The sequence below is a fragment of the Taudactylus pleione genome, unplaced genomic scaffold (genome assembly GCF_031769625.1).
Source record: "Taudactylus pleione unplaced genomic scaffold, aTauple2 ptg000145l, whole genome shotgun sequence".
NCBI classification, from domain to species: Eukaryota; Metazoa; Chordata; class Amphibia; order Anura; family Myobatrachidae; genus Taudactylus; species Taudactylus pleione.
In genome coordinates, this window is record NW_028284547.1 from 3206959 (window position 1) to 3229113 (window position 22155).

Consider the following 22155-nt stretch of genomic DNA (forward strand, 5'->3'; position numbering starts at 1 on the left):
AGAGATGGATGGTGTGGTGCACAGGGAGGTGTATAGAGATGGATGGTGTCCTGCACTATGTGGTGTATAGAGATGGATGGTGTCCTGCACTATGCTGTGTATAGAGATGGATGGTGTTCTGCACTGTTGAATAGTAACACAATAACTTTTTTATATTTCTTACAGAGGAAACTCCAAGTACCACTATTATGGTCTCCGAATTAAAGCCAGCTCTACCCTTTTACGCCTCATGGAAGATCAGCAGCACCTTGCCATGCGTCAGCAGCCTTTCTCTCAGAAACAGAGGTACCCAGACTGTGAGCCCATCCCCTGTCCTATAGTCTCCAGTAATCCATCATCACCTGATTCCTGCTCCGCTTTCCGGTTACCTGACTGCAACCTTCAATACTCTGCGTTGTGCAGGGGTAAAATTAGGGTTTCCATCACCCGTGGCAAAGACTAATATGCCCCTTCACCCCTCTGTCCCAGGAGATAGTAGTCATTCTTTAAATATGACCGGCATGTAGTACAGATAGAATTAGTGACTCCTATAATACCTGGTATGTACAGGCCGGTTGCCTATCAGCTCATCCCCTGCATCTCTCCAGCCTCATTCTTCCTCTGTGTCTCTCAGCCTAATCTCACCCTTGTGTCTCTCAGCCTTATCCCCCCCCCCCCCCCCTGGTTGTTTAATCTCTTGCCCCCCCCCCCCCCCTCTGTCTCTTAGCCTCATGCTCCTTCTGTGTCTCTCAGCCTCATGCTCTCCCTGTGTCTTAGCCTCCTGACCCCTCCGTGTTTCTCAGCTTCCTGCCCTCCTTTGTGTTGTGTCACACATCCTCCTGCCCTCTTCTGTGTCTCCCAGCCTCTTGCCCCCTCCCCAGTGTCTCCCCGCGGCCCTGCCTCTATGCCTCCACACTGTCACGTCACCCCGTCTTTGCATACGTCGGAGTCGCAGCGTGTGTACATGCCCGCCTCCGCCTCACTAATTTTATTGCATGGAAATAAGCCCCCTCCATGTGCAGCCTTAAGGCCCGATTCAGAGATGGACGCAATACTGATAGTTACGCAGTTGAGCGATTACCGGTAATCTGCGCATGTGTCTGAATCGCACTGCGCTTGCTTCAACGTTCATTACCATTGTTGCCCGCAGGGACCATATGTGGGCAGCAACGGGCGGTGGCACCAAAAACTCTCGCATTTTGCAACCGTTTTCGCAGTATGCCTCAGCCTGCGATTGTGATCCCGTACACACACAAAAAAAATGAATCCGGAGTCTGCGTTACGGCGGCCATTCGGCGCGATCACATGGTTATCTCGATAATCGACTGTTCCAGGACCGAGCTGCGTCTTTGTACGCAGTCTCCTGGATTTGCGAAGCCGCCGGTGGGTGTCTCCATACAAATCCCAGCAGCTGTGCATATTTGCGCACAGCCGCCGTGTACGAATTCGTAATAGCGGCGGCATTACTGCACATCTCTGAATCAGGCCCTTAGTAAGGGATCCTGGTGTTTGTGTCTGATTTATGCTTCCCCCTAATATTCTGCCAACAATCTGTCTTCCTCCCAGGATGAAGCCCATACAGAAAATGGAGGGAATGAGCAACGGGGTGGGCGGTGCCCTCCAGCCTTCCTCCGGCCTATCAGATATCAGCTCCCAAGTCCAGCAGTACCAGCAGTTCCTAGGTCAGTGGCAGCCACGTATTGCCTGATTACATGTCTTGTCTGACACACACGGGCAGTGTCAGTGACTGCAACATGTACCCGCAGTGTTTCTCTGTGTTCAGGTGCGACCGCTGGTCAGTCTAGTGCATGCATGGTAAGAGGGACGTCTGCAGGGATAAATATTGCGTCCGTCCTCCCACAATCCCTACACATTCTCTCCATCTTTCTGTACTCCCATTCCGCAATCTCATTTTGTAGACCTAGGTGCACTCCTGGGACTAATCTGTCCTTCGTATGGAACATCCCAGATGCACCCAACTCCTCCCATTGGCTCATGGGAAGTTCTGCGTCCTTACTGGCACTGCAGAAGCTTGTTGTGCTCCGCAAAACTAGGCACAGCTGCACTAATCGCATTACGTTACAAAATGCCATTCGCACTTCGGTTTTGTACTTAGCGCATCATCAATGACCTTTTATGTATCTCTCAATTCACTATTGTTATCTGCACAGACGCTTCTCGGACGCTACCAGAGTTTGCTGATATAGACGTACAAGGAAAACCACTTCCGGATGGTGTCACTTTGGCCAATATTAAGGCCTTCCAGCTGCTGTACCGGGAGCATTGTGAGGTAACCGCTAATCCTGATCTGACCCTTAGCCGCTTTATGGACCGTACATTACCCCAAGCTCTGCAAGCCAGACCTTATAGTATCCAGTTCTCATTAATCTCCAAATTCTTATTCCTAAACCTGACCCTTTATCCACAGTTCTATCACCCACATCATTAAACATTAGTGGCCAATCCTACTATTGTTTATTATTTATCACAGGCTATAGTGGATGTGGTGGTGAATCTTCAGTTTACCTTGGTAGAGACTCTGTGGAAAACCTTCTGGAGGTTCAGCCAGACACAGCACAGTGATAACACTGTGTGAGTAGCACCAAGCAAATATGCCTCTCGCTGCCATCACTTTACTGCTGCTTCCTGTGCTCATCTCACTGCCATCACTTTACTGCTGCTTCCTGTGCTCATCTCACTGCCATCACTCTACTGCTGCTTCCTGTGCTCATCTCACTGCCATCACTTTACTGCTGCTTCCTGTGCTCATCTCACTGCCATCACTCTACTGCTGCTTCCTGTGCTCATCTCACTGCCATCCCTTTACTGCTTCCTGTGCTCATCTCACTGCCATCACTTTACTGCTGCTTCCTGTGCTCATCTCACTGCCATCACTCTACTTCTGCTTCCTGTGCTCATCTCACTGCCATCCCTTTACTGCTGCTTCCTGTGGTCATCTCACTGCCATCACTCTACTTCTGCTTCCTGTGCTCATCTCACTGCCATCCCTTTACTGCTGCTTCCTGTGCTCATCTCACTGCCATCCCTTTACTGCTGCTTCCTGTGCTCATCTCACTGCCATCACTCTACTGCTGCTTCCTGTGCTCATCTCACTGCCATCACTTTACTGCTGCTTCCTGTGCTCATCTCACTGCCATCACTCTACTGCTGCTTCCTGTGCTCATCTCACTGCCATCCCTTTACTGCTGCTTCCTGTGCTCATCTCACTGCCATCCCTTTACTGCTGCTTCCTGTGCTCATCTCACTGCCATCACTCTACTGCTGCTTCCTCCCCTCATTTCACTGCCATCACTTTACTGCTGCTTCCTGTGCTCATCTCACTGCCATCCCTTTACTGCTGCTTCCTGTGCTCATCTCACTGCCATCACTCTACTGCTGCTTCCTGTGCTCATCTCACTGCCATCACTCTACTGCTGCTTCCTGTGCTCATCTCACTGCCATCACGCTGCTACTGCTTCCTGTGCTCATCTCACTGCCATCCCTTTACTGCTGCTTCCTGTGCTCATCTCACTGCCATCACTCTACTGCTGCTTCCTGTGCTCATCTCACTGCCATCACGCTGCTACTGCTTCCTGTGCTCATCTCACTGCCATCCCTTTACTGCTGCTTCCTGTGCTCATCTCACTGCCATCACTCTACTGCTGCTTCCTGTGCTCATCTCACTGCCATCACTCTACTGCTGCTTCCTGTGCTCATCTCACTGCCATCACGCTGCTACTGCTTCCTGTGCTCATCTCCCCGCTGTCTCGTCACCTCTCCTTCTATATATCCTGTGCGCATCTCACCTGTCTCATCACCTCTCCAATATCACCTAACCTCTCCTCTGCTTCTATATGTTCTATGCTCACAGTCTCACCACTATCTCCACACTTCTCTATGGATCTTTCCACTCTGTTCTTCTCTAACCCACCTTCTCATCTACAATCTCTCCATCCAGAGATGACGAAGCAGAGAAACGCTTGCCTAAGGACTGCCTAGTTCTCTTATCTAAGTACGAGCCTTTGTTGAAATGGAGCCGGGACTGTGATCACCTGCTGTACCAGGGTCTGGTGGAAATGCTGATCCCAGATGTGCTGCGCCCTATCCCCAGTGAGTGTTCAATTATCCTGCTAGATGCGGGTTCCTCTACACACAGTGTCATAGTGGCCTACGTGCTCCTGCAACATATGACTATAGGTGTATTATAGGGGGCGCCGGCATTGCAGGGCCAGGCTTAGCCAACGTGTGTCTCGTCAGCTGCTGTGGGAGCAAAGTCCTAACACTGCAACGACTGATGAGGCACAGGTTCTCGATCCCTGCTGTAGCCTGTCCCCGTACACTGGAGGTGTCCCTGTGTGTAATTGTGTGCAGGATAGTAGCTTCCCGTGCACATCTGACTTTGTTTGTTTGTTTGTTTTCTCAGGTGCCCTGACACAAGCCATCCGGAACTTTGCCAAGAGTCTGGAGAGCTGGTTAACAAGTGCGATGATGAATATCCCAGAAGAGATGGTCAGAGTTAAGGTGGGTAAAATGGAGCCCGGGGGGCAATTTCTACAGCAGCCTCAGGGTCTCATTCCGTGTGCGTGTGTGTGCGTGTGTGCGCGCTCTCATTATGTGGTATGACCGTGACTGACCCTTTAGTCCATCTCTGTTCACCTTTGGCCACAGGTTGGTGCTGCAAGTGCCTTTGCCCAGACTTTGCGCCGCTACACATCGCTGAATCACCTGGCCCAGGCAGCTCGGGCTGTGCTGCAAAATACTGCGCAGATCAATCAGATGCTCAGCGACCTCAACCGTGTAGATTTCACCAATGTACAGGTAGCCAAACACATGTTCACTGCTGTCAGGGTGAATTCAAAATCGTTTTCCTTCCTCGTGAGCTGGTCTGCTTGTTTACTCTCATTCTGTCTCCCTCTCTCTGGGGCTGGCCTCCTCTGTTACTCCTCATTCTCTCTCCCTCTCTCTGGGGCTGGCCTCCTCTGTTACTCCTCCCTCTCTCTGGGGCTGGCCTCCTCTGTTACTCCTCATTCTCTCTCCCTCTCTCTGGGGCTGGCCTCCTCTGTTACTCCTCCCTCTCTCTGGGGCTGGCCTCCTCTGTTACTCCTCATTCTCTCTCCCTCTCTCTGGGGCTGGCCTCCTCTGTTACTCCTCATTCTCTCTCCCTCTCTCTTGGGCTGGCCTCCTCTGTTACTCCTCATTCTCTCTCCCTCTCTCTTGGGCTGGCCTCCTCTGTTACTCCTCATTATCTCTCCCTCTCTCTGGGGCTGGCCTTCTCTGTTACTCCTCCCTCTCTCTGGGGCTGGCCTCCTCTGTTACTCCTCATTCTCTCTCCCTCTCTCTGGGGCTGGCCGCCTCTGTTACTCCTCATTCTCTCTCCCTCTCTCTGGGGCTAGCCCCCTCTGTTACTCCTCATTCTCTCTCCCTCTCTCTGGGGCTGGCCGCCTCTGTTACTTCTCCCTCTCTCTGGGGCTGGCCTCCTCTGTTACTCCTCATTCTCTCTCCCTCTCTCTGGGGCTGGCCTCCTCTGTTACTCCTCATTCTCTCTCCCTCTCTCTGGGGCTGGCCTTCTCTGTTACTCCTCATTCTCTCTCCCTCTCTCTGGGGCTGGCCTCCTCTGTTACTCCTTCCTCTCTCTGGGGCTGGCCTCCTCTGTTACTCCTCATTCTCTCTCCCTCTCTCTTGGGCTGGCCTCCTCTGTTACTCCTCATTCTCTCTCCCCCTCTCTGGGGCTGCCCACCTCTGTTACTCCTCATTCTCTCTCCCTCTCTCTGGGGCTGGCCACCTCTGTTACTCCTCATTCTCTCTCCCTCTCTCTGGGGATGGCCGCCTCTGTTACTCCTCATTCTCTCTCCCTCTCTCTGGGGCTGGCCGCCTCTGTTACTCCTCATTCTCTCTCCCTCTCTCTGGGGCTGCCCACCTCTGTTGCTCCTCATTCTCTCTCCCTCTCTCTGGGGCTGGCCTTCTCTGTTACTCCTCATCATCTCTCCATCTCTCTGGGGCTGGCCTTCTCTGTTACTCCTCCCTCTCTATGGGGCTGGCCTCCTCTGTTACTCCTCATTCTCTCTCCCTCTCTCTGGGGCTGGCCTTCTCTGTTACTCCTCCCTCTCTATGGGGCTGGCCTCCTGTTACTCCTCATTCTCTCTCTGGGGCTGGCCTCCTCTGTTACTCCTCCCTCTCTCTGGGGCTGGCCTCCTCTGTTACTCCGCATTCTCTCTCCCTCTCTATGGGGCTGGCCTCCTCTGTTACTCCTCATTCTCTCTCCCTCTCTCTGGGGCTGGCCTCCTCTGTTACTCCTCATTCTCTCTCCCTCTCTCTGGGGCTGGCCTCCTCTGTTACTCCTCCCTCTCTCTGGGGCTGGCCTCCTCTGTTACTCCTCATTCTCTCTCCCTCTCTCTGGGGCTGGCCTCCTCTGTTACTCCTCATTCTCTCTCCCTCTCTCTGGGGCTGGCCTCCTCTGTTACTCCTCCCCATCTACAGCTTCCAGCCAGGATCTGGCGTGGGCAGCCAACCTGTCGCAGGTACTGTTGCAGTTGGTGGATCGCCTTACAGCCCCCGCACCCGTCCTCCCTGCCTTGGGGGTTCAACCTGCCCCTATCATGCAGTCTATTCTGCAGCTGCCTGTGCTGGAACCCCCATGGATGAGCACCTTCTCCCAGTCAGTGCAGGGTTTAGCACTGGTGTCTGCCTCCTTCCAGCAGATGCTGGATAAGGACCGTACTTCTGGACGCAGACCTTCTAGGCGCGACAGAGCTGCCCCCCAGGTGGATGGTGTTTCAGATTCGGAAATCTCCACAGACCAGGAGGAGGATATTTCCGGTGTCTCAGAGGAAGAGACCTCTTCGGTACAGGGAGAGTCTCTCCCTCAGGTGGACGTTGTCGCTTTGGTTAGGGTGGTTAGATTGGTCCTTTCTATTGAGGATGAGTAGCCGACCCCTAGTTTCAGTAGAATTCCCTAAATCTGAACAGCTTGAGGAAATGCTAGCGGAGGCTTGGGCCGCTCCTAACAGGCGGTTTCAGGTCTCCAAGCGCATTGCTTCCTTTTACCCGCTTCCTGCTGAGGAGAGTAACAAGTGGGAGTATCCTCCCCCAGTTGACGCCCATATTGCTTGTCTTATCAAGAATTCTACCCTCCCTAACCCTAATACGGCCTCCCCTAAGGATTCAATGGATAGGAAGCTGGAAAATTTCCTTTATGGTCATTTATTCTCATGCAGGTGCTATCACCCGTCCGGCCCTTGCATCTGCTTGGGTGGCCAAGGCAATTGGCTCTTGGGCGGACACCCTAGAAGAGGGACTATTGTCGGGGGTGCCCATGGAAACCAGTTATTAGCTCTTGTGGCGCATAATAAGCAGGCCGCTTGCTCTCTTGACGAACTGGCCCTTGACACCGGTATCTTAACCTCCAAGGTATCAACATCTTCTGTGTCGGCCAGAAGGCCCTCTGGCTGCGCTCTTGGGGCCTGATTCAGCAAGGAACGCAGTTGCTTATACGCACGCAATCGGACGATTATTGCGTTCTGCGTACGCATCGCAGTGCGCGAACCGACCACTGCGATTGCAGTGACCACGCAGACCCATCGCAGAGTGATTGACAGGAAGGGCCATTTGTAGGTAGTGACAGGAGGGTGGTCGGGCGAACGCAGGCGTGCCAGTGCGTTTCAACGCCGTTGCAGGGGCTTGCATAAATTATTCACTGCGATACCATACGCTGCCTGAGGCCTGAGGCACTGAAGCAATTCCTGAGTGAGGTCTGATCTGCCTTGACTGTGAGTATGGGTCCGATATTACTGATTATTTCGCTATGTTGCCAAAGTATACGGATGTGTGTAATGGAAAGTAGGCGTCCTTATGTTAGGCTGCGAACTCAGGGCCTGATTCAGAGCCGGACGCTCTGACAAGAGCGCTCGCTCTGAATCAGGGCCGTCCTATCTAAAATTGGTGCAGCCTCCTGGCGGCTCACATAGCTGTGGGTGACCACCCACAGCTTATGCGAGCGGCCAAAAAGATGGTCGCGATGGTCAAGACCATCGCGACCATTGGGCTTGCGACGAGACCCTTGCGGTAGGGTCTCGTTGTCTGCAAGCCCGGAGTGCTTTTGGCTCTATCAGAGCCAAAAACACTCCCACTGACATCACTAGTGATGTTAGTGGGGTCAGACCCAGACGGTAGGCGTTCCCATGGGAACGCCTCCGTCTGGGCAGCCACACCCCCGGCACGCCCACCACCATCGACAGCACACCCCCTTTGGTGCGAGACCCGGAGCGACGGCTTCCCCGTCGCAAACCGGGTCTCGCGCATGCGTACGACGGTGCAGCCTCCGTCGTGCGCATGCGGACTTGGGCAACATCGACCCGCCTGCGAGCGCTCAGCGCTCGCGAGCGGGTCTGAATCAGGCCCTCAATGCGAATGCAAACATTTGCATATAACCGCTGATATTAGCAACTGTGTTGCGTGCGTATAATCAGAATAGCGATCCTTGCTGAATCAGGCCCTTTGTTCACTGACTCTGAAGCTGCATACACACGGTACGATATGTCCAATGAACGATATCGTTGAACTTTCTGTAGTGCAGGACAAACGATATCTTTCAGTGAAGTCATCCTGCCACATCCCTGAACAGGCAATTCTTGACGATATCGTCCAGGTTGGCCAGCATGTACGGACGACCAAAGATATCTTTATCGTCCAGTGGGAGCGCACATCGTTGGTTGTTCACTGCATACACACTGAACGATATGAACGATATATCGTTGAACGATATAGTTATTCATATCGTTCAAAGATATAGTCTTGTGTGTATGCCCCTTGACTCTAAGAAGGCCATCTGGACGTCTTTCAACTAATGGTTCATCGCTGGGGCCTGCTGGACATCGATTTGATGGCGTCTTGGCACAACCACAAGGTACGGCTCTCTCACCAGAGATCTGGGAGTTCTTCTGGTGGACGCCTTAGTGGTTCGGTGGACCTTCAATCCCATGTTCATATTCCCCCCTGATCTCGCTTCTGCCGAGGGTTCTCCGCAAATTGAAGTTAGAAGGCGGCTCACGATTATGGTAGCCCCTGATTGGCCGGGGAGGGCTTGGTATGCAGATCTTCTGAGCCTCTCCATCGACGCTCCACTGCGTCTTCCTCCATGGCCGGATCTTCTGTCTCAGGGCCCGTGCTTCCACCCGGATCTGACTCTTCTCGCTTTGACAGGGTGGCTCTTGAGAGCTAAAAGGTTTTCGCTGTCGGTCATTCGTACCATGCTGAATGTGCGAAAGCCCTCATCCACTAGAATTTATCATCGGATTTGGCGTACATACTTCTCCTGGTGTTCTACCAAGGGCCTTAACTCCAGATCCTTCCGGCTTTCCCGAATCCTCTCATTTCTACAGGAGGGTCTGGATTTGGGTCTTCTCCTTTCATTCTTTTTCTTTTTTCAACATTACATTTTTATTGAATTTAAATAGAAAATAAAATGGGGCGGGGTACAGAAAAGAAAGCGATAAGGGGGGGGGATAAAAGAAAAACATTCAAGGAAGGTGCACATAATCAAGATGTACATACAAATAGAGCAATAATAGTAAATAAACCATAGCACTGTCAATTTGAAAAATACATAAAAAAATGAACAGGAAATATACCTGCAGACAGCAAAATTCAAATGGTAAACATTAAACAATACAGTGGTTTACCGAGCGTACAAAGAAAATATAACAATGGAATCGACAGAAAATCACAGAAAGAACATTACAATTAAGCCCTGATTTTCGCTTCCCAATATTCGTTCAAACCAAACCATCTAATAAAGGGGTTAGAAGCTGAAGAGGAGTAGGAGACTCCCGCTGTCTCGAATTCATAATGAGATTGTACACCTTTCTCAATTGCATCCATACTGGGAATGTAGGGAGAACACCAGCGTCGCGCTAACATTAGTTTAGTGGCAAGGAGGATGTGGCCCATAATGTAACGATCATTATTGGACAAGCCATTATGGTATAACTGGAATATTGCTATTAATGGATGAGGTGGAATAGAGACATTCAGTACTTTGGATATTAGAGCAAATACCGATGACCATTAAGCAGTGATATGTGAGCATGACCAAAAAATGTGCACTAAGGAACCTACATTACCGCAATTGCGCCAACATATTTAGATTGGGAGGGCCAAAGGGTGTGCATTAATACTGGTGTGAAGTATAGTTGGTGAAGTAATTTATAAAATTGCTCTGAGTGGGAAATGGACTTGGAAAGGCTAAAACAGGTTAGAAAAATTAAGTGCCAATCTTCTTCAGATATTATACGAGAGAGGTCTGCCTCCCATTTCAGTAAGGATTTAAATGTGGTAAATTCGTGGGGATTAGTCATATATGAATCCCACCACGTAATACCCCATCTACTTTCAGTCTTTAACAATTGATCATTGAGAAATTTGCGTAGCCTCTGCACTATATGTGGAGAAGGGGTAATACTACTTAGCCAATGTCTCAGTTGTAAGTACTTATAGAAGTCCCTGGACGGGAGTGAATATAGTGATTGAATCTGGGTATATGATAATAAGGAATCCGGGGTAGTTACCTCAGCTAAGGTAAAGATTCCTCGAGCTCTCCAAGTTTCAAAAGATAAATTCGGGATCAAGATGGCTAATCCTTCAAGGGAAAAGTTAGTAGAGGGAAAGAGAATGTCCGATGTCATGGTGGCCAGTTCTAGCCAGGCTTTGCGGGAGTGAGAGACAGAAACTGATCTCCCTAATGCCTTTACCGTAATTGATGAGGGCAGCCAAAGACAATCTGTGAGAGGGAATGGGGAGACCATTCTGCGCTCCTAGATGGCCCATGATTTTGGGTTCTCCTGAGTAAACCATGCATTTATTTGGGAGATTAATGTAGGTAGTTGATAACATCGTAAATCAGGGTAAGCCAAACCACCCTCTGTTTTCGGAAAAGACCTAGTCTACCTTGTTAATCTTGGTTTCTTACCCTTCCATACGTATTTAATGAAAAGTGCGTGAAACCTATTGAGGATAGTTTTGGGGACCAATAAAGGCATAGATATAGTATCTTTGGTAAAATCACCATTTTAATGGCCATTGTACGACCTAACCAGGAGACATTTTGCATGATCCAATCAGTCGTCAATAAAGCAATACTACGCAGAAGAGGTAAATAATTTGCCGAAATTAAATTGTTAGTAGTAGGGGTTTTACAATCGTTTAGTTTGTAATAGGATACTCTAATACTGAGTGTAAGTGTGGTGGGGACGAATCAGGATTTATAAGAGTCAAGAGAACCTCGTCCGCGAATAAAGTGATCTTATATGTCTGACCAAATAGGACAGGGCCTCGTATAGAGTGATGAGACCTAATAGTCTCCACCAGAGGTTCAATCGCCAGTGCGAACATCAGTGGTTACAGTGGGCATCCCTGGCGTGTACCATTAGTAATCGGGAATGAAGGTGACAAAATGCCATTAATAAAAACTCTGGCTGATTGGTTTGAGTACAATGCAGAAATCGAAGACAGCATGAAGGTACCCCCAATGCAACCTGTCAAATGCCTTCTCGGCATCCAATGATAACAATAAAAGGGGCTGATCCACATGCAGCCCTGTTCGTTCCTCAGGTGGCTCCGTGGGATTCATCCTTGGTGCTTCAGGCTCTTCAGTCTTCTCCCTTTGAGCCTTTGGACTCGTTGGAGCATCGTTGGCTCACGTGGAAGACCATCTTTCTTCTGGCTATCACTTTGGCCCAGAGGGTGTCAGACTTTAGTGTGCTGTCGTGTCGCTCCCCTTTTCTGGTCTTTCACTCAGACCGGGCCGTTCTTCAGACTCGACTAGGCTACCTTCCGAAAGTGGTTTCCAGATTCCACCTCAATCTCCCGGATTTTCAGTCTCCGGAGGATTAGGCAGAGGAGGCCTCTTTAGATGTTGTGAGGGCCCTCCAGATCTATGTAAAACGTACCAGGGATATCCGGAAGTCTGATTCCCTTGTCATCCTCTATGGCTTCCATAAGTGGAGCTGGCCGGCTACGAAAGCAAACCTTGGCCAGATGGCTCAGTTTAACCATCTGCCACATGTGCTTGGCCAGATGGCTTTGTTTAACCAAACGCCACGCGTCCCGACCTTCCTGTCCCAGCGGTGGTGACGGCTCATTCCACCAGGTCGGTCGGTACCTCTTGGGCAGCTCGTCGTGGCGCCTCTGCGGAGCAGCTTTGCAGGTCAGCCACTTGGTCTTATGCTCACACATTTGTCCATTTTTATTCCTTTGCCTCCGTGGATGCGGCCTTTGGGCGACGGGTACTCAGTGCAGCTCAGGAGCACACCCTCCCGTAGGGGGATTGCTTTGGGACGTCTCAGCCTAGCTCCTTGTGTTCCCTATGGAGAATGCAGAAAAAAAGGAGACTTTTATCTTACCTGGTTAAGTCATTTTCTCCTAATTCCATAGGGGACACAGGGCGCCCACCCTGACTCCCCTGGCTTGCGGGGTTTTCCTCGTTTTCTGGTTCCCCTGTCTATTTATGTGTGTGTGTGTCAGTCTTCCTTCACCTGCATTCTCGCTCCTGCCTTGGGCTTACTAACTTGACTGGCCTGGCTGGGGGCGGGGTATAGGGGAGGGCTGCTGGAGTGTGAAAGTTTTAACTGTTTGGTGCCCAGACTCCACTGCCTGCCTATACCCAGCATAATCCCTGTGCCCCCTATGGAGTTCAAAGAAAAGAACTTAAAAAGGAGACTTATGTCATACCTAGTTGTCTCCCTCTCTCTTGGGCTGGCCTCCTCTTTTTCTCATCTCTCTGTCTCCCTTTCTCAAGGGCTGGCCTCCTCTTTTTCTCTTCTGTCTGTCTCCCTCTCTTGGGCTGGCCTCCTCTTTTTCTCTTCTGTCTCCCTCTCTTGGGCTGGCCTCCTCTTTTTCTCTTCTGTCTCCCTCTCTCAAGGGATGCCCTCCTCTTTTTCTCTTCTGTCTGTCTCCCTCTCTCAAGGGATGGCCTCCTCTTTTTCTCTTCTGTCTGTCTCCCTCTCTCAAGGGATGGCCTCCTCTTTTTCTCTTCTGTCTCCCTCTCTCAAGGGATGGCCTCCTCTTTTTCTCTTCTATCTGTCTCCCTCTCTCAATGGCTGGCCTCCTCTTTTTCTCTTTTCTCTGTCTCCCTCTCTCAAGGGCTGGCCTCCTCTTTTTCTCTTTTCTCTGTCTCCCTCTCTCAAGGGCTGGCCTCCTCTTTTTCTCTTTTCTCTGTCTCCCTCTCTTGGGCTGGCCTCCTCTTGTTCTCTTCTCTCTGCCTCCCTTTCTTGGGCTGGCCACCCCTGTTTCTCCTCTTTCTATCTCCCTCTCTCAGGGATGGGCTTCCTGTGTTTCTCCTTATCCTAATACCTTTTGGCTTCTACTTTCTCTAACTCTGCCACCATCTGTCAGGATCGGTTCTGCTATACACTGTAGCTGGTTTCCTGCACTGAGGTGCACTGTGTCCTCCCCTTGTCTCTCAGGAGCAGGCCTCCTGGGTGTGCCGCTGTGCAGACCGCGTGGTCCAACGACTGGAGCAGGACTTTAAGTTGACGCTACAGCAGCAGAGCTCCCTGGAGCAGTGGGCGGTGTGGCTGGATGGCGTTGTCTCCCAGGTGCTGAAGCCGTATCAGGGGAATCCTGGCTTTTCCAAAGCTGCCAAATTGTTCCTGCTAAAGTGGTCGTTTTACAGGTGGGATATGGAGGGGGAATGACCATAAGCCAGTGATGGTGGCCAGTTCAGGGAATTCGGGAGAGGTCAGTCATGTGACAGGCTCTTCTTTCCTCCTCAGCTCCATGGTAATACGGGACCTCACTCTGCGCAGTGCGGCCAGCTTTGGTTCCTTCCACCTGATTCGCCTCTTGTACGATGAGTATATGTACTTCTTAATAGAACATCGCGTGGCTCAGGCCCGTGGAGAGACGCCTATTGCTGTCATGGGAGAGGTGAGTGCCAGGTCGTCAACAGGGGGGAAATTATATTGTATATGTGACTGTAAAGTGGGTGGTTTCCAGAGTGAACTTACAGTATGTCCTACTTTCTTAGTGCATACCATCTTCAACACACAGTTGTGTCATTAGCCCAAAACACTGGTGACTGTCACCCTCAGCACACAGCAGTGTCATCTTTCCAACACCTTGGTGACTATCAGCCTAACACACAGTAGTGTCATCAGCCCAGCACCATGGGGACTGTCACCCCAACACACAGTAGTGTCATCAGCCCAGCACCACGGGGACTGTCACCCCAACACACACAGTAGTGTTATCAGCCCAGCACCACGGGGACTGTCACCCCAACACACAGCAGTGTCATCAGCCCAGCACCATGGGGACTGTCACCTCAACACACAGTAGTGTCATCAGCCCAGCACCACGGGGACTGTCACCCCAACACACGGGAGTGTCAACAGCCCAGCACCATGGGGACTGTCACCCCAACACACAGTAGTGTCATCAGTCCAGCACCATGGGGACTGTCACCCCAACACACAGTAGTGTCATCAGCCCAGCACCATGGGGACTGTCACCCCAACACACAGTAGTGTCATCAGCCCAGCACCATGGGGACTGTCACCCCAACACACTGTAGTGTCATCAGTCCAGCACCATGGGGACTGTCATCCCAACACACAGTAGTGTCATCAGCCCAGCACCATGGGGACTGTCACCCCAACACACATTAGTGTCATCAGCCCAGCATCATGGGGACTGTCACCCCAACACACTGTAGTGTCATCAGTCCAGCACCATGGGGACTGTCACCCCAACACACAGCAGTGTCATCAGCCCAGCACCATGGGGACTGTCACTCCAACACACAGCAGTGTAATCAGCCCAGCACCATGGGGACTGTCACCCCAACACACAGCAGTGTCATCAGCCCAGCACCATGGGGACTGTCACCCCAACACACAGCAGTGTCATCAGGCCAGCACCATGGAGACTGTCACCCCAACACACAGCAGTGTCATCAGCCCAGCACCATGGGGACTGTCACCCCAACACACAGTAGTGTCATCAGCCCAGCACCATGGGGACTGTCACCCCAACACACAGCAGTGTCATCAGCCCAGCACCATGGGGACTGTCACCCCAACACACAGTAGTGTTATCAGTCCAGCACCATGCGGACTGTCACCCCAACACACAGCAGTGTCATCAGCTCAGCACCATGGGGACTGTCACCCCAACACACAGTAGTGTTATCAGTCCAGCACCATGGGGACTGTCACCCCAACACACAGTAGTGTCATCAGCCCAGCACCATGTCACCCCAACACACAGCAGTGTCATCAGCCCAGCACCATGGGGACTGTCACCCCAACACACAGCAGTGTCATCAGCCCAGCACCATGGGGACTGTCACCCCAACACACAGTAGTGTTATCAGTCCAGCACCATGCGGACTGTCACCCCAACACACAGCAGTGTCATCAGCTCAGCACCATGGGGACTGTCACCCCAACACACAGTAGTGTTATCAGTCCAGCACCATGCGGACTGTCACCCCAACACACAGCAGTGTCATCAGCCCAGCACCTTGGTGACTGTCATCCCATCACATTGGTGGCATTCTATCATTAACCTCTCTAGTCATCTTCCTAGTCCTAGAGTCACAGGGGCTCCTTGCGTATTACACGGGTTGTCAGCGGATGGACATAAATGAGCTAAGAGTTGACTCCTGCTCTGCAGACAGCCATAACTGCTGGTGTGACACAAGCTAGCGAAGTGTCTGATTGGTTTGTCTGTATATACCCTGCCTGCATGCTATATGTGGGCGTCTCCGTGTAAAGGCATGGGCAGCACTGATGTAAGGATGTATTTAACAGTCGCAGTCATCTGTAACCTGATCACAACCTCTTGTTTTGCAGTTCGCCAATGCAGGGAGCTTGTTACACCCCATGGATCAGGACAAGGGTAGGTGTAATATTAGGGTGTTGTGTCATGCCATACTGCTTGTAAAAATACATCATCATTTGCTGAACTATTTACAAAGTAATTACACCCACCATTGGACATAAGTATACAGGAAATTCTCTGTATTCAATAGCTAAACTGTATACAGAAACTATTCTCTTGCTGGTAGCCGATGTGTCCAAGAGGTGTGTGAGAGAGTCTTTATCTGCCTCACTCTACAGCTTAAAAGCAGAGGAGGGACAGTGCATAGAAGCCGTAAGCTTCATAGGACTCAGTAATTGACTTGCATTGTCCTAGGTAACGGAAATGCTTTGTAAAGATTTCCACTGATGACTCTGGGAACCTGAAATTACATAAATGGCATTAAAACGCCTCAAACATTATCCACATTACTTTTTTTTTAAATTTTAGTATGTATTCTATGATTCTTATACTAGTTTGGACCTATTGGTTTACTCCTTTTAATGTACTCCTTTCAGCGACCTGCAGATGTCACTGTTGCTGCATGTGAATAGAGGAAACAGAAGTTATAAAGCAGCTGCATACACTGAAGCTGTTGGGCAGGAGATTGTGTTCTTCTCTGAGGAAGAGATTTATCAAACCTCCTAAAGAGAAAAAGTAGAGAAGTTGCCCATAGCAACCAATACGATTGTAGCTACCATTTTATAGAATGTACTAGAAACTAGATAAATCATAACTAGAAGCTGATTGGTTTTTATGGCAACACCTCCACTTGGTCGTCATTAGAAGGTTTGATAAATCTCCCCCCATGAGTAAGCAACGGCAGAACATGTGAAGCAATATGAAAACCAACAAATTAATACTATCTGGGCCGTAACGAGGGGTATGTGACCCGTACCATCATCCAGGGCAGAGGGGGCGGCACCGTCCCTACCCCGACTGTATACTGCCACTTGTGCTACCTTGCTGGATGCCCAGAAAGGCACCCTGCTGCAAGGAAAGCTACGGGGGGCGTCCTTGGAAAGTGCCTGGCAGCCAACTTACTGCCCCTGCAGCGCTTACTGTGAGATCTCATGATGTCACGTGCGCCGGGGGCGGGGATTACTGGACCAGATAGCACAGGCGCACAGCTTTTGCGGAATACAGGCCTGTGGGTCTCCTTTGTAATGTCCTCTGCCCACCAGAGGAGGTCACTATGGTCATCTAGCCGGGAGCATCTTCCAGCTCTCAGGAGATCGGCAGAGGTCCCTCTTATTATAAGAACCCTAATGTCTGGGGTCTCCATTAAAGTAGGAAAGTGTAGGGACTACCATTGGTGGGTTCACCATCGATGGTCACCATCAATTGTACCATTGTTCGATAACCTTGATGGTATAAAACAATTAGTGAGGGCCCATCGATGATTCCGCCCACCGATGGTAATCCCTGCTCTTACTCACCAGGCAGCGTACCAATCAGAATTTGAGGTGGGGCTTCACTGGTCATGACGTGGGACGGAGCTATGCTCTATATCCTGGTGCCAGTAGGGAAAAAAAAAAAAACCATTGCAGGGCTCTTTACAATCAATGGTGGTTAACTATTGGATCACCATCGATGGCAAAAACCCTTGGTTATCGATGGTTAACCATTGCTGGTTGTTAACTATTGGTGGTCGATGTCCATCTCTAGGAAAATGGGAGAAGTGTAAAATAGAGATAAGGAAATCTATTGTGGAGATACCTTTTTTATTTCTCTATTATTTATATGGTACTTTGGTTCTTCCCCGCCAGATGAGGAAGAGGAAGAAGACGACGAGAGCGACGAGGAGCTGACTCATGAGCTGCCCCTGAACTCGAACGATTCTCCCAACGCGCTGCTGGGCTCCGACTCCATGGAACCACCCGCCAAGCTGCCGCGGACCGATCCGCAGGGAATCTTCGTGCAAGTGCCCTCGGCCACCTAATGCGCTCCTCCAGCCTGGCCAGCTAAGCACCAAAGCCTTCTGGCAGCAGCAGCAGCACCGGTGGGACATGGACGGGGGTCTCCTCTGTAGTAATGGTCCCCAGTAATGCACTAGCCATGAGTTCAATATAGACTCCTGAAAAGGGCTTCTGTAAGTGTGGGTTTGTGTCTGTGTCATGTATGCAGATGACAAATGGACGACCACTATATGTGTGTATATGTATATATTTACACACCTACATATAAATATATATATACATATTCTATAGATTGTTATACCGCTGTATTCGCCCAAATGGTGCAGGAAAATTGTGTACATGTTTTAAAAGGCTAATACAAATTGTATTTTGTGTGTGTCTATATGTATATATACATGTTCTATATATAGATAAGTGTATTTTAAACCAAGTCTTGCCCTCATTCCTTTTGGAATTTTAAAAAAAACCTAAAAAAAAAAAAATTTTCTTTTTTTTACATTAATCTATGAGATTAATGGATGACAGCGAGAGTCCCCGCCAGCTAATCCTCAGTGCCATTACTGTATAATCTCTGCTATTCACGCTGCCAAAACTCACCCACCTTGCTGCCCAGCTTCAATTTTATTAGTTATAGTTTAAATCGGGGGGGCGTTGCTGCTCTCAAGTTGCTGAGGAACCACAAACAACAGCATGTCCTGAGAGCCGCAAGTTTGCCTACCTCTCATCCAAATCTTAATGTCTTAAGTCTACTGCCTTAAACTGACCCAAGTCACTAAACGGAGGTACTCTTAGCTCTGGGAGTCCCCACCCCCCTGCTTGTATTTCTCTGGATAAACTGACTCATCGTTACTATAATGTATATTGTATTATGTCGCAGTGGGACGCCCACGTGCTCCACCCTCTCTATGGCCTTACCTGTCTCTGTTCGTCAAACCTGTGATATGACCGTCTGTATGAGAGGGGGAGACGTTGTATTTTGTATAAATGATATATCTCTAAATCTTAGTTTTGTGTCCATATTATGGGAAAGCAGAGGGGGCGAGTTACGGAGGAGGGGGAGGGAAATTGCAAGAAAAAAAAACATTTTCTAACTTTTTGTAGTATTTCTTAAATACACAATAAATTTTTGCTGTGTTCTGCAAGCCACTTACAAGGTCTGTCATTGTAGGGAAATCCGGACGTGTGTGTGGGTGGATAATATTATATATACATTATCACTGTACAATCTGCTGAAAATATATTTAATGCAAAATGATTTACAGTGTCGGTAACCTGACTGCCTATTAATATGCATTATAGCACCCCTTAGTGGAATATAGAGAGAGCGGCATGTTGTAAAACAGTCAGTTTAGTATGGAGTCAACTCATTAATATAGAAAAATATAAATCCTGTGTTTCCATTTGATTTCCAATGACTGCCTGATATATGCTTCAGCCACCTGCACTGGGCAAGAAGGTAATACTCAAATGAATTAAACGTAACAATACAGACACTCCAGACTATCACATAAACTTTACTAAGAGGGTACAATAAGGATTTAAGCTGAATACACTCTGGGCCTGATTCAGAGCCGGACGCTCTGACAGAGCTCTGAATCAGGGCGTCTTTTTTTTTTTATGGAGCGGCCTCCTGGCCGCTTGCATTGCTGTGAGTTGCCACCCACAGCTATAGCGAGCGGCCAGGATGATGGTCAAGACCATCGCGACCATCGGACTTGCGACGAGACCCTTGTGGTAGGGTCTCGTGGCCGCAAGCCCCAGAGAGATTTCAGCTCTAACAGCCGAAAGCTCTCCCACTGACATCACTTGTGATGTCAGTGGGGCCGCCCCCAAACGGTAGGCGTTCTCATGGGAACGCCTCCGTCTGTGCAGCCGGCCCGCCCACCAAAGGGGGCATGCTGTCACTCAACATCGACAGCACGCCCCCTTTGGTGCGAGACCCAGAGCGACTGATTACCCGAGCGCTATCTGGGTCTCGCGCATGCGCACAACGGAGCCGGTTCTGTCGTGCGCATGTGCTCTGGGCCACCATCGACCCGGTTGCGAGCGCTCAGCGCTTGCGACCGGGTCTGCATCACGCCCACAGCTCGATTTGTTAAATGAACGATTTTCGTTCATTTTTTTCGGGGGAACGAGTTTTACAAACTACAAACTAATTTTCATACTTACCATATTAAAAATCGTTCAGTTGGACAGTCAGAATGGACGATGAACTGCAAACGTGAACGTGCATGAACGATTATCGTTCATCGTTTTACCTCTGAAACTGAACGATTTTAATAAACGATTGAACGATAACGATTTAATTATAGTTAAATCGTTTGAAAAACCGGTGTGTGTGTGTGTGTGTGTGTGTGTGTGTGTATGTGTACGCACCTTTAGCCTTTGAGAATACATGGAAACCCCCTTACTGTTCAACAGATTCTTCATTGGCTCTTTTGTGTAAAAGCCAGCACCACCAAAAGATAGTTTAGAGATTATACTCATCTATCTAAGGCACTACACGGGTTCTGCAGTGATGTACAAAGGCTAAAATATAAGGAATTACATGGGTATATACAGTGTATGATACAGACAGTAAAGAAATGTGCATCTATATAATAATAGGAGCTAATTATTTCACTTGTGATTCTGTGAGGAGTCCTGGAAAACATGCACTGTTTGGGGTCCTGAGGACCGAGTTTGAGAACCTGTGCCATAGTCATTACAGCCACAGAAATAACTGTCTCAGCAGTGGCTGTTCCCTTTGCAATGTCAAGTAAGGATTAATCTGGATGATGCCGCAAAAGAGATGGGGACTGTCGTAATTATCTTTCTACACCTCCCCATACAGTAAAGATTCCCCCCACAGCTGCTCTGTATCTGTAAAAAAGGTCAATATTAAATTACAACTTAATCACTATTTCCTCTTCACAGTGCATAGGGGACACAGGCCGAGACCATGGGTATAAGGTGAGAAGGAGGAGTCCGGGCACCAAATAGTTAAGCTGCTTCTCCAAGCAGACCCGGGTCCTCCTCCCCCCTATACCCCAGCCCCAGGCAGGCCAGTTTGATACCTTGCAGGAGCAGGCACAGATAAAATAAAGAAAAATTAGCTATTTTTTTACTATGAGTGGGCAGTGCTTGGCGTCGTATACGACTGCCGCTTCCCAGCACCCCTGGGATGTGGGTACGGGGGTAATAAAGTGGAAAATCAAAGTGAACTATTGTATTTTACAGTGGAACTACAGGTGACAGCATGTCTGCCCTTTTACACTTGTGGAACTACAAGTGCCAGCAGGCAGCCGGCACCCGTACCTCCACTGTAAAATAGTTAAATAAAGAAATAACACACACACCATAGACAGTAGAAGTTTATTACACACATACATCAATCACACATACTTACCTGTACCAGCCGGTCTGTCCGCTTTTCCAAGTAGATATCCGTGTGGTATGACCTGCAAAAAAGATCGTATACTCACCTCCATCCTTGCGCTGGTCTCCGTAGCATCCAGGGGGGTCTTTGCAAAAAACCCAAACCGAGCACCCGATCCATATACTTACCATTAGCGGTGTATGTGTGTGACCACATACACCGCTAACCGGCTCCCGACTGTTCAGTGAGACCAATCAGCGCCTGCTAACTGTAGTGCGGCCACTGATTGGCTCCGGCACCTGACAGTTCCCACTTGGGCGAGTCAGCGGGATAAGAGCTGTTCTTCGCTTCAACGATGCAGAGGCCTACAGGCCACACCACCCTAAACACGTCCGATATCGTCTGATCTCGGAAGCTAAGCAGGGTCAGGCCAGATTAGTACTTGGATGGGAGACCGTCTGGGAACACCAGGTGCTGTAGGCTGTAGACAGTTGAGGCTAGCGCTTTGGTAGACTGTCTCTGCAGAGTTTCCATCTGTTGTGCAGTGAGTGAACCTTCTACGGAGGGCTCACCCTAATAGGCACCTCCAGGTTTCTAAGCGCATTGCCTTCTTCAATTCTCTACCTGCTGCGGAGCGGGCATAATGAGCCTCCTCCTCAGTGGATGCTCACATGACCCACCTAGTCAAAATATGCTTCCCTTTCTAGTCCAAATACAGCATCCCTTGGGATCCGACGGACAGGACAATGGAACTTCCCTCATAAGGGACTTGTATTCTGCGGACGCTATCGCGCCTCCAGCCCTGACTTCTGCTTAGGTAGCTAATGCCATTGGAGGTTGGACGGATGCTCTTCAGGCACATCCCATTGGAACGAGCTGCGTCAGGTGGTGGCCTCTTATATAGGAGAGGCAACAATAGATACTGGTGTCCTGACTTCAGAGTGTCAGCATCCTCTGTGGCTGTTAAACGAGCTCTCTGGCTTAATTTCTGGTGTACTGACTCAGACTTTAGAAAGGCCATAGAGACTCTTCCGCTTTCAGGTC

General features: G+C 49.7%; 1 protein-coding gene and 1 pseudogene across 6 annotated transcripts in view; both read left to right on the plus strand.

Annotated features, from left to right (window-relative positions):
- Positions 1 to 18807, plus strand: part of RFX1 (regulatory factor X1) — a 50470-nt gene extending 31663 nt beyond the window's left edge. For all 6 annotated transcript variants that reach the window (XM_088473967.1, XM_088473969.1, XM_088473968.1 and 3 more), the window contains 11 exons: positions 166 to 285; positions 1546 to 1661; positions 2151 to 2269; positions 2471 to 2571; positions 3938 to 4089; positions 4403 to 4500; positions 4648 to 4797; positions 13437 to 13645; positions 13746 to 13899; positions 15828 to 15873; positions 17604 to 18807. In XM_088473967.1, coding sequence (XP_088330093.1) covers positions 166 to 285; positions 1546 to 1661; positions 2151 to 2269; positions 2471 to 2571; positions 3938 to 4089; positions 4403 to 4500; positions 4648 to 4797; positions 13437 to 13645; positions 13746 to 13899; positions 15828 to 15873; positions 17604 to 17776 — 1438 coding nt within the window. In that variant the 3' untranslated portion in view covers positions 17777 to 18807. The remainder of the gene's footprint in view (positions 1 to 165; positions 286 to 1545; positions 1662 to 2150; positions 2270 to 2470; positions 2572 to 3937; positions 4090 to 4402; positions 4501 to 4647; positions 4798 to 13436; positions 13646 to 13745; positions 13900 to 15827; positions 15874 to 17603) is intronic.
- Positions 18808 to 21474: 2667 nt separating this feature from the next.
- Positions 21475 to 21594, plus strand: LOC148522624 (5S ribosomal RNA; annotated as a pseudogene).
- The last annotated feature ends 561 nt before the right edge of the window (positions 21595 to 22155 follow it).